This window comes from Lampris incognitus, chromosome 17 (assembly GCF_029633865.1).
Source record: "Lampris incognitus isolate fLamInc1 chromosome 17, fLamInc1.hap2, whole genome shotgun sequence".
Taxonomy (NCBI): Eukaryota; Metazoa; Chordata; class Actinopteri; order Lampriformes; family Lampridae; genus Lampris; species Lampris incognitus.
Window position 1 is genome coordinate 24,371,666 of NC_079227.1, and position 14,893 is coordinate 24,386,558.

General features: G+C 46.5%; 1 protein-coding gene across 1 annotated transcript; it reads right to left on the reverse strand.

The window, feature by feature from the left end:
* Positions 1–101: 101 nt before the first annotated feature.
* Positions 102–14,876, reverse strand: LOC130127291 (PDZ domain-containing protein 7-like). Its single transcript, XM_056296885.1, has 16 exons — positions 14,714–14,876; positions 14,130–14,267; positions 12,941–13,115; positions 11,443–11,619; positions 10,521–10,668; positions 8,573–8,633; positions 8,131–8,308; positions 6,803–7,029; positions 5,437–5,589; positions 4,898–5,022; positions 4,533–4,624; positions 3,407–3,498; positions 2,555–2,626; positions 1,709–2,338; positions 886–986; positions 102–667 (listed from the first exon to the last, which is right to left on the reverse strand). The coding sequence occupies exons 1-16, from the start codon at positions 14,874–14,876 to the stop codon at positions 482–484; spliced, it is 2,718 nt and encodes a 905-aa protein (XP_056152860.1). The 3' UTR covers positions 102–481.
* Between the last annotated feature and the right edge of the window lie 17 nt (positions 14,877–14,893).

Consider the following 14,893-nt stretch of genomic DNA (forward strand, 5'->3'; position numbering starts at 1 on the left):
TTTTAATGTGGGTACTGCTGTTTTCTTTCCTGTACTGTATCCATTATCTTCGTTGGGGGGGGGGATCCTCCTGGGTAAACACATCCACCCACACAGTATAACTCAGCGTCTCACTTCTCCGTGGGAGAGAAATGGACAACACAACAGCAGGTACTACATCAGCCATCTGTGGCCTGCATTCCCAGGCTGTCTTTGTTTAAGACCAAGTCAACGGCTTTCTGTCCAAACATATTTCAGTCGTCCCCATCACCGTCTCCTGTGTGCACAACAGCCCTTAAGGTCGATACCCTGGCGCTGAGTGGTGACAGGCCTCTCAGTCTCCATTCCAAGGCTCATCATTAGTGGCATAATTACATAACCGACCCCGGGATCGATCCTGCGCTATGACTAGTTCCTCCCTGTGTTGCTAGAGTTGTCCGGTTACTGTCTCAGTGTTGATCTCAGTGGCTGTGGGAAATCCGCCATATTACTACTGGGCTTCTCAGTCTCCCTTTAACCGTTGTTGAGTGGAGTTGGTATCCTGCAGGGAGCTTTTGGGGACTTTGACCATAAACACCATGGGGTCTTTGGCCTTGTTGCTGAAGGCTTTTCGGATTATGTCAACGGCATGTTGATGGGTGACTCCTTGCAGAGACTCTCCATCCACAGACACCAGCTCAAACCCAGCCTGGGAATTATAGAAAAGGAGAGAGAAGGGTTAAACATCGACTCATTGCTTGGTTGGTGTGCACAAACAAATAGGTGAAACTATATGATGCACCCAGGAATGCACACAGCGGTACACATACATTTTTACATGTTAACATTATCAGTCTCAATCATAGTGTGTGTGTGTGTGTGTGTGTGTGTGTGCGCGCGCGCGCGTGTGTGTAAATGACTTATGACCTTGAGCACTGCACAGGTAGAGGCGGCCCCTCCAGGGAAGATCTTCTCTATCTTCACCACCGGCTGAATCTTGGACTCCATCCCACCAGATATACTGATGCCTGAAGTAGAAAGACAATAAGAACGGTCTATTTGAGTGTCTGTGTATGTGTGTTTGTGTATATGGGGATGGGAGCAGATGAAAATTTGATATACCAGCTTGTAAAAAATAACTAATACCTACACACATTTTTCTTTGGGGTGGGGTGGGAGGATTTCCCCCCCGTTTTTCCCCGTTTTTCTCCCCAATTGTACCCGGCCAATTACCCCACTCTTCTGAGCCATCCTGGTTGCTGGGGAGGGCCGCAAACTAACAAATGTCTCCTCCGATACATGTGGAGTAGCCAGCCGCTTCTTTTCACCTGACAGTGAGGAGTTTTGCCAGGAGGACGTGGCGCGTGGGAGGATCACGCTATTTCCCCCAGTTCCCCCTCCCCCCCAACAAGAGCCCCGACTGACCGACCAGAGGAGGTGCTAATGTAGCAACCAGGACACACCCACATCCAGCTTCCCACCTGCAGACACAGCCAATTGGGTCTGTAGGGACGCCCGACCAAGACGGAGATAACACGGGGATTCCAACCGGCAATCCCCGTGTTGGTAGGCAACGGAATAGACCGCTACGCTACCCGGACCCCCCCCCCCCAGGAATACATACACATTTTGAAGTATACATTTTATCTATTCACTGTTCCCTTTATTTAGTTTAAAATAATGACATACTGTCTGTTGTTTCCCATAGGACTTAACTGCTCAGAACTCGGGCACATTCAAACACACTTACCCAAAGACTGTTTGGTCTTAGAGATGCTGACAGTTTTGAGCTCAAACTCATTGTGGACAGGCACGGTGCCATTGAGTCCATTCTCAGAAGAAGCCTGATGGCCATTCATCTGTCCACGCTCCGCCTCTTTGTCTGCATTCAGATTTGAACCAAACACCTGTGACAATAAAGGTCGACTCCTGCGGGGAGCGCTCTGCAGTGTGAACACAGTGTCTTTACTCCTCTCTACGCTTTTCTCTTTCTTGCCTTTGAAATTCCCATTCTCTAACAAGGTCCTCCCCCTCTTTGAGATGGAGTCTCCTTTGTCTGAAGTGGAGTGCAGCGAGACCTCGTCAAAGTGGACAGACCGGATGGTGCCAATGTTCGATCTGGGTGGGGGCCGGGAGCCAGTGTTGTGGGCCAAAAGCCAGTTGGGGAGCATGGGGCTGGCAGAGGAGGGTCTAAGATCTCCATATTCTGTGCTATATCCATCTATGGGGATGTCTAGCAGGGGTGTAAAAGCCCTGGAAGTGTGGGGCCTCTCCCTTGTTGACCGGGGTCCTGATAGACGGAGCTTCTCCAGCTCCTCCAGCAGGTGGCTCTCTTTCTCTACCTCCCAAGCACTATGGAGCTCGAATCCTCCCCTGAGGTCTGGATCAGGAATATATATTACCATAGTCATATTAGTCATATTCATATTTCTTTCTGCTGTATCAGCCCATGCTTATGGACCAATGAATGGCCAGCATCTGTGATTTTTTTTGTTTGTTTGTCATAGACACAACAGTATAACAGCATCCTGCAGGAATTCTGACAACAGAAAAGTGAAGCCAATGTTGCATCAGCAAAGGAAGTTTCAGCCCTGACCTGGGATGGGAGTGATGAGATGTCGTTTAGGAGCTCGGCCAGAGGTGGGGGAGCGCAGAGGAGGAGTTCTGACTACAATACAAAGAGGAGAGTTTTAGTCTATTTAAAATAAGATTTCACCGCTGCACAGCACTTTCACATTCTAACCCACTGACTTTTCAGAAATACACGAAGAACTTGGCCAATTACATTTCACTTCCAGATCCAAAACACTTAATGCTCTAGACACAACACAAGGCAAGAACACATCACTAGATCAACCTCACATGCACTTATTCCAGTACCAGCTCACAAAAACAACTATGGCCAGAGATCATTTTTTTCACACATACACTAAAATCTGGAATGCCATATTACATTAAAAAAATAACCTCTGTTATACACTTCAAAAAGGTATCTCATGGAAGGACACACCTGCAACCACTGATTCAACTCACCTATACCATATTACCCTACTTAAGTCCACCCCTCTGTAGAGACTGCATAGCTGTTTATGCTTTACTGTTGTTTTGTTTCGGTAATTTTTTTTCTGCTTTTATTTTGTATTGTAATGTGCTCCTGTCTTTTATGTGCTGCAGAACAGGAACTTGCTGTAAAACAGTTTTAACTGAGTCGGGCCAGTTTAAATGTAATGCATTTTCACATCTGTAAGGTTATTTTCAATCGTCTCCTGTATAATAATAAGAGTAAGTAAGTAAGATTTTAAGATAGGAAAGACAGCAATGCCCTTTCCAGCACTGCATACACATGTTTGATGCTGGTTCCCTGTACAGGTGATGTGCATTGTGCCCATTGACACACTGCTGAACCAATTCCTTTGACACTGATGAATGAAGAATTGATCACACGCACATGAACGATACTTTAAAATATCGTAGGCCTCCACTTCCACAGGGGTCACCATGACGTTGAATGCACCCAGGTCAGCGGGAGGAATCACCATTCTGAGGAAGAAGAGTAATATAATAGAAGAATAAAATAATAGCGAGAAGAATATAATAGTCATGAGTCATGGATTTTCCCTATTGTGTTTGAGGTTATGACCCTTTTGTTAATTAGTCCAAAATATATTACCACTGACTATTTGGATTTGAAGTGATTATCCGGGGAAAAAAAAAACAAAACTTAATCCCCTACTGGTTTGTAATGCAACCATTTACCCATTTCCATCTACAGTACAAACCCATAATCCCCCTCACCAAACTCATTCACACACCACACACACACACACACACACACAAAATTCAATTTTCTGACCATATGTACCTGACATTTTGTCTTACATATTCCAAATGGACTATTTAAAGTCAGTATAGAAAGTGCCCAGAAAAGCACTATATAAATGTAATTATTATTGTCCTGTGATGGCCTGGCAGCCTGTCCAGGGTGTCTCCCTGCCTGCCGCCCAATGACTGCTGGGATAGGCTCCAGCATCCCCGCCACCCTGATAGCAGGATAAGCGGTTTGGATAATGGATGGATGGATTATTATTATTATTATTATTATACAAATTTCTTTTAACTTCATGCCATAATACAACATAATAACCGGGCCCATATTATGTTGTATTATGGCATGAAGTTAAAGGAAATTTGTATAATAATAATAATAATAATAATAACAACAAGGCCGCCACATACCAGCACTGGAACATCTGCAAAAAATACATCAACAAGAAAAGAAAAATGGTACGAGCACGAGCCCCAAGGAGTAAAAGAAAAAGATGACATCACAATCTTATAGGACATGCCAATACAGCCAGATTGTGAGATAAAGGCCAAAGACCAGACATTGTCATCAAGAACAATATTATTATTATTACTGTTGTTGTTATTGTTATTATTATTATTATTGAGTTCAAGTTTGTTTCCACCAAACATGAATGTGTTGTATTCTTGCCATTGATATTGTGAATAACTATTTCCAGTCCCTGATAAAAGCCTTACTAAGCCCTGCTGTGGGTCTAGTCCTTCCTTACCTGACCTCCCTTAGCAGCAGCAACTTCTCAGGTCTGTCCAGCACAGCTAGCAGATGATGGACCAAGTTCTCCACTGAGCGCTCCATTACATACTACAGGGACAGGAACAATGTCAGCCATTCAGCAGACTGTTAACAATGACTCCTTTGAAAAAGGGCAAAATTTGCTTTCATAATGATTTGAATATGGAATAGAATTATGAATTATGGCCTTAAGAGTTTTGCACAGCGAAAAAAACTGCGAAGAGAAGCATACATAGAAACAAACTCAAACGTCATAAATAACTAAATAAATGAATAAATCATTCTTCACGGGAGAGTTTAAATAAGGCTGAATTGTCTCTAGCTCTGGGATAAGCTGGTTACCCTGCGGCAGGTCTTCATCACAACAGCCGCCTCCTCTTCGGTCAGCAGTCTGCGGGCCATATCTTCCACCACACTGAGCATCTGTGGGTCTGGCATCACACCAGGCTGCCGTAAACCATTACCATCTGGAAACATTAGAAAGCCGGCTCTTTCTCTGCAATCTCTATAACACTGGAGTCCCAATATGGTGTAAGTTACACTATTAAGCTGCTCATACCATGTTGTATCTAAAAATACTCAGGACACATACGAGTCGAATGCTTCACAATTAGCGCTTCAATTTATCAGACAACCCTGTTAACTATGAGTTGATCCAAAATCTTTTTCATTTGTGCTAGCCACAAGGATGAATCCAGCCAAACTACAAAAACATACTTTTTGTGCAGTCTCAGTTGCTTTAAGTCTTTTACGTCAACAGTACAGTTTCTCAGAACACAGCTAATCCTTCTATTCCATCTGAAGCAATTTCCCCCTGTCACAGATAACATGGCTTATTTCATTTAAGGATGTAACATCTAGTGAGTGAAAGCAACCAGTACCCTTGGAAGGGGACTTAGAGCGCCCCCTGGAGGTGTCTCTTTTGCGTCCACCCCTGAACAGCAGGTTGACAAACGTCTTGGAGCGCTGCAGGGTGCTTTTCTCCTCTGAGTCCTTCCCTTTCTGATGCCTCTTGTCTTTTTTCTGCTTTATCTCTATTGACATGAAAACAGTAGGAGATCGGGCATGCACATATATCCATTCCATTATCCAAGCTGCTTATCTGAAGTCGGGTCGTGGGATGCTGGAGCCTATCCCAGCAGCTATCGGGCAGCAGGCGGGACAAGGAAAATTAATGTAAGAAACTGAACCTCCTAAAACTGCTCCCTGGAAAGCGGATACAACAGCATTTCTTTTTTTTGGGGGGGGTTCCTCAATTGTATCAAGCCAATTACCTCACTCTTCCGAGACGTCCCGGTCACTGCCCCACCCCCTCTGCCGAGGGGAGGGCTGCAGACTACCACATGTCTCCTCCGGTACATGTGGAGTCGCCAGTTGCTTCTTTTCACCTGACAATGAGGAGTTTGGCCAGGGGCACGTAGCAGTGAGCCCTGTGTTGGTAGGCAACGGAATAGATTGCCATACCACCCGGACACCCCATAAGGCAGCATTTCTGATCTTACCAAACTACATAAGTGGCCAAAAATGAATTAAGTTGATCTATTCTGGGCATCCGGGTAGCGTAGCGATCTATTCTGTTGCCTACCAACTTGGGGGTCGCTGGTTCGAATCCCTGTGTTACCTCCGATTTGGTCAGGTATCCCTACAGACACAACTGGCCGTATCTGCATGTGGGAAGCCGGATGTGGGTATGTGTCGTGGTCGCTGCACTAGTGCCTCCTCTGGTCGGTCGGGGCGCCTGTTCAGGGGGGAGGTGGAACTGGGGGGAATAGTGTGATCCTCCCACGTGCTATGTCCCCCTGGTGAAACTCCTCACTGTCAGGTGAAAAGAAGCGGCTGGCGACTCCACATGTATCGGAGGAGACATGAGGTAGTCTGCAGCCCTCCCTATCTCGGAAGAGGGGTTGGAGCAGTGACCAGGATGGCTCGGAAGGGTGGGGTAATTGGACGAGTACAACTGGCGAGAAAAAGGGGGAACCTCCCCCCCCCAAAAAAACTTGATCTGTTCCCAAGTTTTCATGCATTACAAGGCCCATAAAGTTTACACAGGAATTATTCTGATGAACCCCATCCTTCTACTAGTACTACATTTCAATCAAAATTAGTGCGATTATTTAAAACCTCTTGCTTGGCTGTGGTTTTGGTGTTACATGTCACATGCACTGTTGTGATATTTGTTGGATCTAACACATTTTAAGCGCACTGAACCTTCAAATGAGCGGAAAATGTAAAGGAACTTCACCTCACCGGCTACAGTCACTTGGCTCTGTGATCGGCTTATGGGTCGACTGGGTCTGCTGAGAGCCAGGAGCATGGCTGTCTTGGGGGATTCTCGCCTGCCCTTGCCATCCTCCCCATGGATGAAGGTATCCTTAAGGAGGGTGGTGGGTCCCAGGCCGCGTTTAATGTCTGTTCCCATCCTCGGAGAAGGAAGATCAGTCTGGATGGCAGTCTCGGTGCACTCTGACTCCATCCTGGGCAAAAAATAGACCACATTATTAAGTGAACTACTCAAGGACTAACTATAAGGAAGGACATTTTCCAAAACACACAATTAATCCATGAAGTGGTGTCACAGACATTGGATTGAGTTTGATTCTTTTTATTTTTTTAATTTCCCCCTTTTCTCCCCAATTGTATCCGGCCAATTATCCCACTCTTTCGAGCCATCCCAGTCGCTGCTCCACCCCCTCTGCCAATCTGGAGAGGGCTGCAGACTACCACATGCCTCCTCCGATACATGTGGAGTCGCCAGCCGCTACTTTTCACCTGACAGTGAGGAGTTTCACCAGGGAGGATGTAGCACGTGGGAGGATCACATTATTCCTCCCCCCAAGTTCCCCCTCCCCGAAAAGGTGCCCCAACCAACCAGAGGGGGTGCTAGTGCAGTGACCAGGACACATACCCACATCTGGCTTCCCACCTGCAGACACAGCCAATTGTGTCTGTAGGGACGCCGACCAAGCCGGAGGTAACACAGGGATTCGAACTGGGATCCCAGTGTTGATAGGTAACAGAATAGACCACTACACTACCCGGATGCCCCCAAGGATTGAGTTTGATTCTTGGTTAAGCAATATTACATTTCATGGTACATCTCAGATGACCTTAAGGATAAAGTGTCCTCCATGTCTTTGAAACCGGCACCATAAGAATATCCCTCAGTGTCTAAAGGACCATGCAAATACTGAAATGATAAAAGAGCAGCAGTGTTTTATCTGAAATATTTAAAAATACCAACTCAAAGGCTCTGACTCATTGAATAAAGTGAACTATGACCAGGTCTGCCCTGGTCTTTGTTCACACACGGTTTCTTGGACAAATTATGTGTTCCTGTGTATGTGAAGTTGGTTGGGCCATGTACATGTTGTGTAAGTGATGGGTTCTGCTCTGTACCTGAGTTCTGGTTCTCTGAGATGCAGACATTCGTCATACTTGTATCCAAAACATTTTTAGCAATCTTTGCAGCTTTATAAATAGTATTTTGAACAGATCTGGTCTTTGTCACTGTTTCTGCAAGATTAAATATCATTACATGAGGACATAAAGGTGAATTCAGCCGAGCAGAGCCTGACCTCTGGTCCTCTGTGGAGATGCAGACATCCACCATGTCTGAGCCAAATGGTAAGCTGGGGGGGAACATAACCTGCGAAAGGCCACTCAGAGAGCTGACTGGAGTCCCAGATGACAGAGAGGAGGCTGAGGAAGTGGATTCTGATCCCTGGGAGGAAGATTTCTGGGTGCCATTGGCCACTGGGAAAGAATACACACAATGGGATTAGGAGAAATAATCATCTCTCAATATCATCACCACACATTATATATAAAAAGCCATACACACAAGCACACACACAAACATACGGCTGCTCAAATTCAAAACCTCACATAAACACACACACACACACACACATACACACACACACACAAACTCAAACACCTATATGAAGAAATTGCAGGGTGTAATTTTCTGATAACAAAACACTGGCGTTGGCATCTGAGACAACAGCAGATACCTACACTTATTGAGCCACCTGTATTCTGCCACCATCTCCTTGTAGGCAGGGTATCGTCCTGCTTCCTGCAAAGATATGGCCAAGAGATATGCAAATGGGATACAGTAGAGACCTTGAAATTTTTATGGGATGGCTATATTTGATAAAGAGTAACCCTAGAACCCCAGAGAGGCCCCAAACCGTCCGCCTCTAAAAGTGCTTCCCTTTCCCTGCAGGGTGAGCAGGTTGCAGGGGCAGAGCAAAGCGAAGAAGGGTTGAAGGGCAAAACTTCGACAAAACAAGGCTGTATGCTTTGATCACCACCTGATCCCAGTTGCCTGGTGAATAATGCACACGGCCTGGCTATTTTTCACAGCACGAAACCCAAGCTCTGACAACTAAAGTCAGCGAGGAATATTACGACTGCATACCAGCTGTTGTGCACGTCCTGCCACGCAACCGTTGCTCTCCTGCACGAGTGGCAACGCAACAAAAGCGTGTGTGTGTGTGTGTGTGTGTGTGTGTGTGTGTGTGTGTGTGTGTGTACATATTGGCATGCATATGTGCGGAAGGAAGCGAGAGAGAGAAAGCGAGATAGGGAACAGGTGAGTAAGTTAATGTATATAATGTATATAGGTAGAGCCTATGATGACAAAGCTACTTTGTCAAGACAGAGTTTATCACATATAGTTATGGAATGAATTATAGCCTCTTCAGCCTGTCATCAACACAAAATCCAGCAGCAAACACCCCTATACTCGACTCAGGTAACACAATAGGAGAGCGTAGCAGACTGCTGGTTTGAAGTCATTTGAAGACTGGTTTTAAAAAAAAAAAATAAAGAAAGAAGATTGTATTTTTTTTTGTGCTTACAGTTTGGTTCTTTTAGAAAATGCTTACACTTTTTTCCCCACTGATTCACCATTGCTAAGATCTTGTCTCATAGAATGAATGTTTAAGATGTGGGGTCACCTGTTAAGTACTCTCTGTAGTCTTTTCACTGTAAAGAGCAAAAACAAAAATAAGAGTATGTATGTATGTATGCATGTATTCATGCATGCATACATCTTATGTGTAGCTCTCAAAATGCTACTACTGGGGCGCCCCGGTGGCTCACCTGGTAGAGCGCATACCACATAAGGCTGAGTCCTTACCGCAGCGGGATGGGTTCGAATCCGGCCTGGCCCCTTTGCTGCATGTCATCCCCTCTCTCACCCCTGCCTTTCATGCCACTCTCTACTATCGCTATCAAATAAAGGCGGAAAATGACAAAAAATAAATTAAAAAAGTACTACTACTACTACTTTCGGCTGCTCCCGTTAGGGGTCACCACAGTGGATCATCTGTTTCCATCTCGTCCTCTCCTCTGTGTCTTCCTCTGTCACGCCAGCCACCTGCATGTCCTCCCTCACCACATCCATAAACCTCCTCTTTGGCCTTCCTCTTTTCCTCTTCCCTGGCAGCTCCATATTCAGCATCCTTCTCCCAATATACCCAGCATCTCTGCTCCACACATGTCCAAACCATCTCAATCTTGCCTCTCTTGCTTTGTCTCCAAACCGTCCAACCTGAGCTGTCCCTCTAATATACTCATTCCTAATCCTGTCCTTCTTCATCACTCCCAATGAAAATCTTAGCATCTTCAACGCCACCACCTCCAGCTCCACCTCCTGTCTTTTTGTCAGTGCCACTATCTCCAAACCATCAGGAATCAGGAACACTTTGTCATATCGTTTCCCCTAGCCCACAGCAGTGCAACACAAACACAAAAACACATATCCAAAACCATACAACATAGCTGGTCTCACTGCCATCTTGGAAACCTTCCTTTTAATTCTTGCTGGTACCCTTCTGTCGCAAATCACTCCTGACACTCTTCTCCACCCACTCCACCCTGCCTGCACTCTCTTCTTCACCTCTCTGCCACACTCCCCGTTACTTTGAACAGTTGATCCCCTTATCCTCCGCCTTACCTTGATGGTCAGCATGACGTGTGTATGGCTCTTCAGCACCTCCACAGCACTGCTGTGACTGATGTCCTCAAAGCTCACTCCATTGGCAGCGATGATTTGGTCCCCCATTTTGATCCCATTCTGCTCAGCCAGACCACCAGGGTCCAGTCTGACAGCACAAAACAAAGACAAAATACACAAAAGCAGAGAAAACAGTCAGGAGATCTACTGGAGACAACATGTATTCCTGCAGCTGTCCCAGATAAACAATACAAGACCTGTACTGTCCCAGGTAAAGGGTTCACATTTACAAAAACTAGTGTAAGAGAGGAGGTATGTAAATGTCTGATTTGAGTGGTTGCATGTTCATATAATGAAAGAGCAATGTAGTACAACATCTGCGTTCCACATTTTTATCTGTTGTTTACAGGAACTTTCCCCCCCCCTTTCTCTCCCCAATTGAAGCCAGCCAATTACTCCACTCTTCCCGAGCCATCCTGGTCGCTGCTCCTCCCTCTCTGCCGATCCGGGGAGGGCTGCAGACTACCACATGCTCCCGATACATGTGGAGTCGCCAGCTGCTTCTTTTCGACTGACAGTGAGGCGTTTTGGCAGGGGGACGTAGTGCGTGGGAGGATCACGCTATTCCTCCCGTTGCCCTTACCCCCCGAACAGGCACCCTGACTGACCATAGGGGGCGCTTGTGCAGCAACCAGGACACATACTCACATCCGGCTTCCCTCCCGCAGACACGGCCAATTTTGTCTGTAGGCACACCCGACCAAGCCAGAGGTAACGCAGGGATTCAAACTGGGATCCCCGTGTTGGTAGGCAATGGAATAGACCGCTATGCTACCCAGGCGCCCCCTGCAGGGACATTTTTTAATCATGCCTCTGTTATCAAGTAGTCAGGCTTCTTGCCTTCTGTGGCAGATGTACCTACTTGGAGACATAGATGCCAAGACCGAACTCCTTCCCTCCACGGATGTTGAAGCCTAGGCAGTAGTCATCCGAGGTGGTGTAGAGGTGGACGATCCTTTGGAGGGCGCTGCCTGAGCTAGCCTCCGATGGCGTCCGCCCGCTCTCCTCCACCACCATGCGTCTGTGGATCAGATCCACCCTGAAAAATGTGGGCAAAAAAGAGAATAACAAATACTGTAATATACACAGTGTAATGTGTGTTATGTAACACAGTGGATCAGTCCAACTCCAAAGGCAGAATGAGTAGAACTGTCCTAAAAAAAGAAAAAAAAAGTATATTGGTCAGACGTCCCTATAGACACAATTGGCCGTGTCTGCGGGTGGGAAGCCAGGTGTGGGTATATGTCCTGGTCACTGCACTAGCACCTCCTCTGGTCGGTCGGGGTCCCTGTTCGGGAGGGGGAGGGGGAACTGGGGGGAATAGCATGATTCTCCCAAGCACTATGTCCCCCTGGTGAAACTCCTCACTGTCAGGTGAAATGAAGCGGCTGGCGACTCCACTTGTATTAGAGGAGACATGTGGTAGTCTGCAGCCCTCCTCGGCTCAGCAGAGGGGTGGAGCAGCGACCGGAATGGCTTGGAAGAGTGGGGTAATTGGTCAAATGCAATTGGGGAGAAAAGGGGGGGGCAATGTATAGACTCATACAAATAGAATCCCTCTCGATCATCAGTAGGACCCACTAGGTGTGTGTGGCGGTGTCTGTATTTGTAGAGACCATGTCCTCTGCCTGTATTTTCTTATTTTGCTGTGTACACGACCTTTCTGGGTGTTAACCTTTTGGTAGTGAGTGTGTAACCCCCAGGCAATAACAGCATGCAGGGTGTGAGGGCGGGACTCTATAAAAACATAGTGTGGCCAGGTCACAAGCACGCATCCAAGAGGAAGCTACAACAATGGTGGACACAGAGCTGGAAAAAATGAAAACATAGCGAGGCGAGATGCCAAGCGGACAAAGCTCGTTCCAAAACGAGAGTGAATGCGGGGTTGGCTTTCACCTGCTGGCGAGCAGTGAAGGGCAGGATGGGGATGAAGAGCGACGCGGAGTTGGCCTGTACACTGAGATGTGTTCTGGCAACTGCGGTCAGGGGGTGTGCGCTTCTGGTGTCGTTGAGCCCGGGAGGAGGGGCCAACTTTGAATGTTGTGTTTACAAACCGCAACCGACAAATCCTGTTCATTGTGCCTTCAACAGCATTAGGATCAAGTTCAGCCGCTGTAATAAAGCTAAGCAGTCAGTCTGTCCCTAATTTTCCCCCTTGTTATTTCAATGTACACAGATCCACATAACTATATTTCTACTTCTCCATGAGTGGACAGATGGACATGGAAGCGCATTGCAAATAAAAGCTGAAAAAACAATAGTTGGACTGTAGCAGAAGAGCGATCTTAGCGCTATATAAGAATGTGCAGCTTATCCGGTGAATTTAAACAGTTTTAATATTAATGTCTGTTCCCTCTCACCAGGTGGTCTTCTCCTTGGAGTAGCGAATGCCAGGGACCTTGCCAACCCGTCTCACCACCATCCTCAGCCTGTTGTTCCCCGTCAGGACCTTGACAGCACTGCTCATCGTGATGCTCTCCAGGCTGACGCCATTCACCTCCACCAGTTTATCACCCACACGGAGGTCCGCCCGCTCTGTAAGCACGCACGCACACACACACACACAAACACACACACACACACATGCACACACACACACACACACACACACACACACACACACACACACACACATGCACACACTCAATATGATTGTGAGATTGATCATGTTAGCATGTCTATATATGTGCATGTGCTGTTGTGTGCATTCGTGAGTGTGTTGTATAGTGAGTGTGTTGCATTTGTGAGTGTGTTGAATATTATGTAATCTTAGTTGCACATTACCCTACTGATGTGCAAGTAACAGCAGGGCTTGCTTTGGGGGAAAGCCTGATCCCAACAGCCATAGCTGCCTTAAAGAACCTGTCTGAGTGTGTACTATTGTCTGTCATTGTATGTTGCTACTGTGTGCTGTTGTGTTGTCTGATGTGTACAGTGCTGTGGAAAGGAACTTCCCCTTGGAGACGATAAAGTCTAAAGTGTAATCATTACATTTTTTTTTGGATTTCCCCCCCTTTTTTCTCCCCAATTACCCCACTCTTCCAAGCTGTCCCAGTCGCTGCTCCACCCCCTCTGCTGATCCAGGAAGGGCTGCAGACTACCACATGCCTCCTCCAATACATGTGGCGTTGCCAGCTGCTTCTTTTCACCTGACAGTGAGGAGTTTCACCAGGGGGACATAGCGTGTGGGAGGATCACACTATTCCCCCCAGTTCCCCCTCCTCCCTGAACAGGTGCCCCGACTGACCAGAGGAGGCGCTAGTATAGCAACTAGGACACATACCCACACCCGGCTTCCCACCCGCAGACACGGCCAATTGTATCTGTAGGGACGCCCGTCCAAGCCAGAGGTAAACGGGGATTTGAACCAGCGATCCCCATGTTGGTAGAAAACAGAATAGACCGCAACACTGCCCGGATGCCCTTAATCATCACATTTAATAACATGTTATTCTGTCAGGGATTATATGTTATTAGTTTTACATAATAGCATTTATTTTGGTGATGAGGTTGAAAAGATATTGCAGTAGCACCTTATACAGAGCTTACCTGCCGTGCTGTCATCCTCCACCTTACTGACAAAGATGCTAAGGCCATGTTCTGAGCCTCCCCGCACACTGAAGCCCAGCCTTCCATCCACACTTTTATCCACTGTGATGGTATGGATGTCCTCACTGTCATCTCCACCTGGCAAGACCAAGACAAGTTTATTGCCGTTGAGTATAAATGCATGTACTAATGCTATATGTTTTATGGAATAGTTCAGTAAGTCTAACAAGTGACGCCGATTTTGGGGGTAATTACTTTGGCATGATCAGCGACTGATGTCATGTAATTCATGCATCTGATTCATCTATTCATTTGAGGAAAAACACAAATACTACCTTGCTGGAATTTATGGCATATTACAATTATTAAAAACACTGATTTTTTTAAAATTGTAATCCATAAAATGTTTGAATTTGATTCAATACTGTATCTGACAGTTTATTGTAAATGGTTGTTATATGGCAGACTGAATTTGGATGTACCCTATCCCGGTTTTTCTGACATTCCTGGAGGCAAAGCAGCCTTTAGTCTACAATGGCTTGCTGTGCATATTATAAAAAGCAGTCATCCAAACAGCTCCTTACCATCCACGGGAGAATTAATAAGGATGACCCTGCCCATGGGAGAGGAAGATCGGATTCCCTGCTGACGAAGCTCCTTCTTCCGTAAGACATGGCGCGTAGCCGTGTGTGACCCCTGGGTCCCGGGTGTCGTCTCCCTGCGGGACTGATATGATGAGTGAGCCATGGCTGTGGCCAGGGTCC

Coding starts and splice junctions, on each gene's coding strand:
- LOC130127291 (XM_056296885.1), bottom strand. CDS start 14,876: ATGGCTCACTCATCATATCAGTCCCGCAGGGAGACGACACCCGGGACC. Junction 3,499..4,532: donor CTGCTGCTAAGGGAGGTCAG/GTAAGGAAGGAC, acceptor CTTCTTCCTCAG/AATGGTGATTCCTCCCGCTG. Junction 2,339..2,554: donor TCTCATCACTCCCATCCCAG/GTCAGGGCTGAA, acceptor TTCCTGATCCAG/ACCTCAGGGGAGGATTCGAG.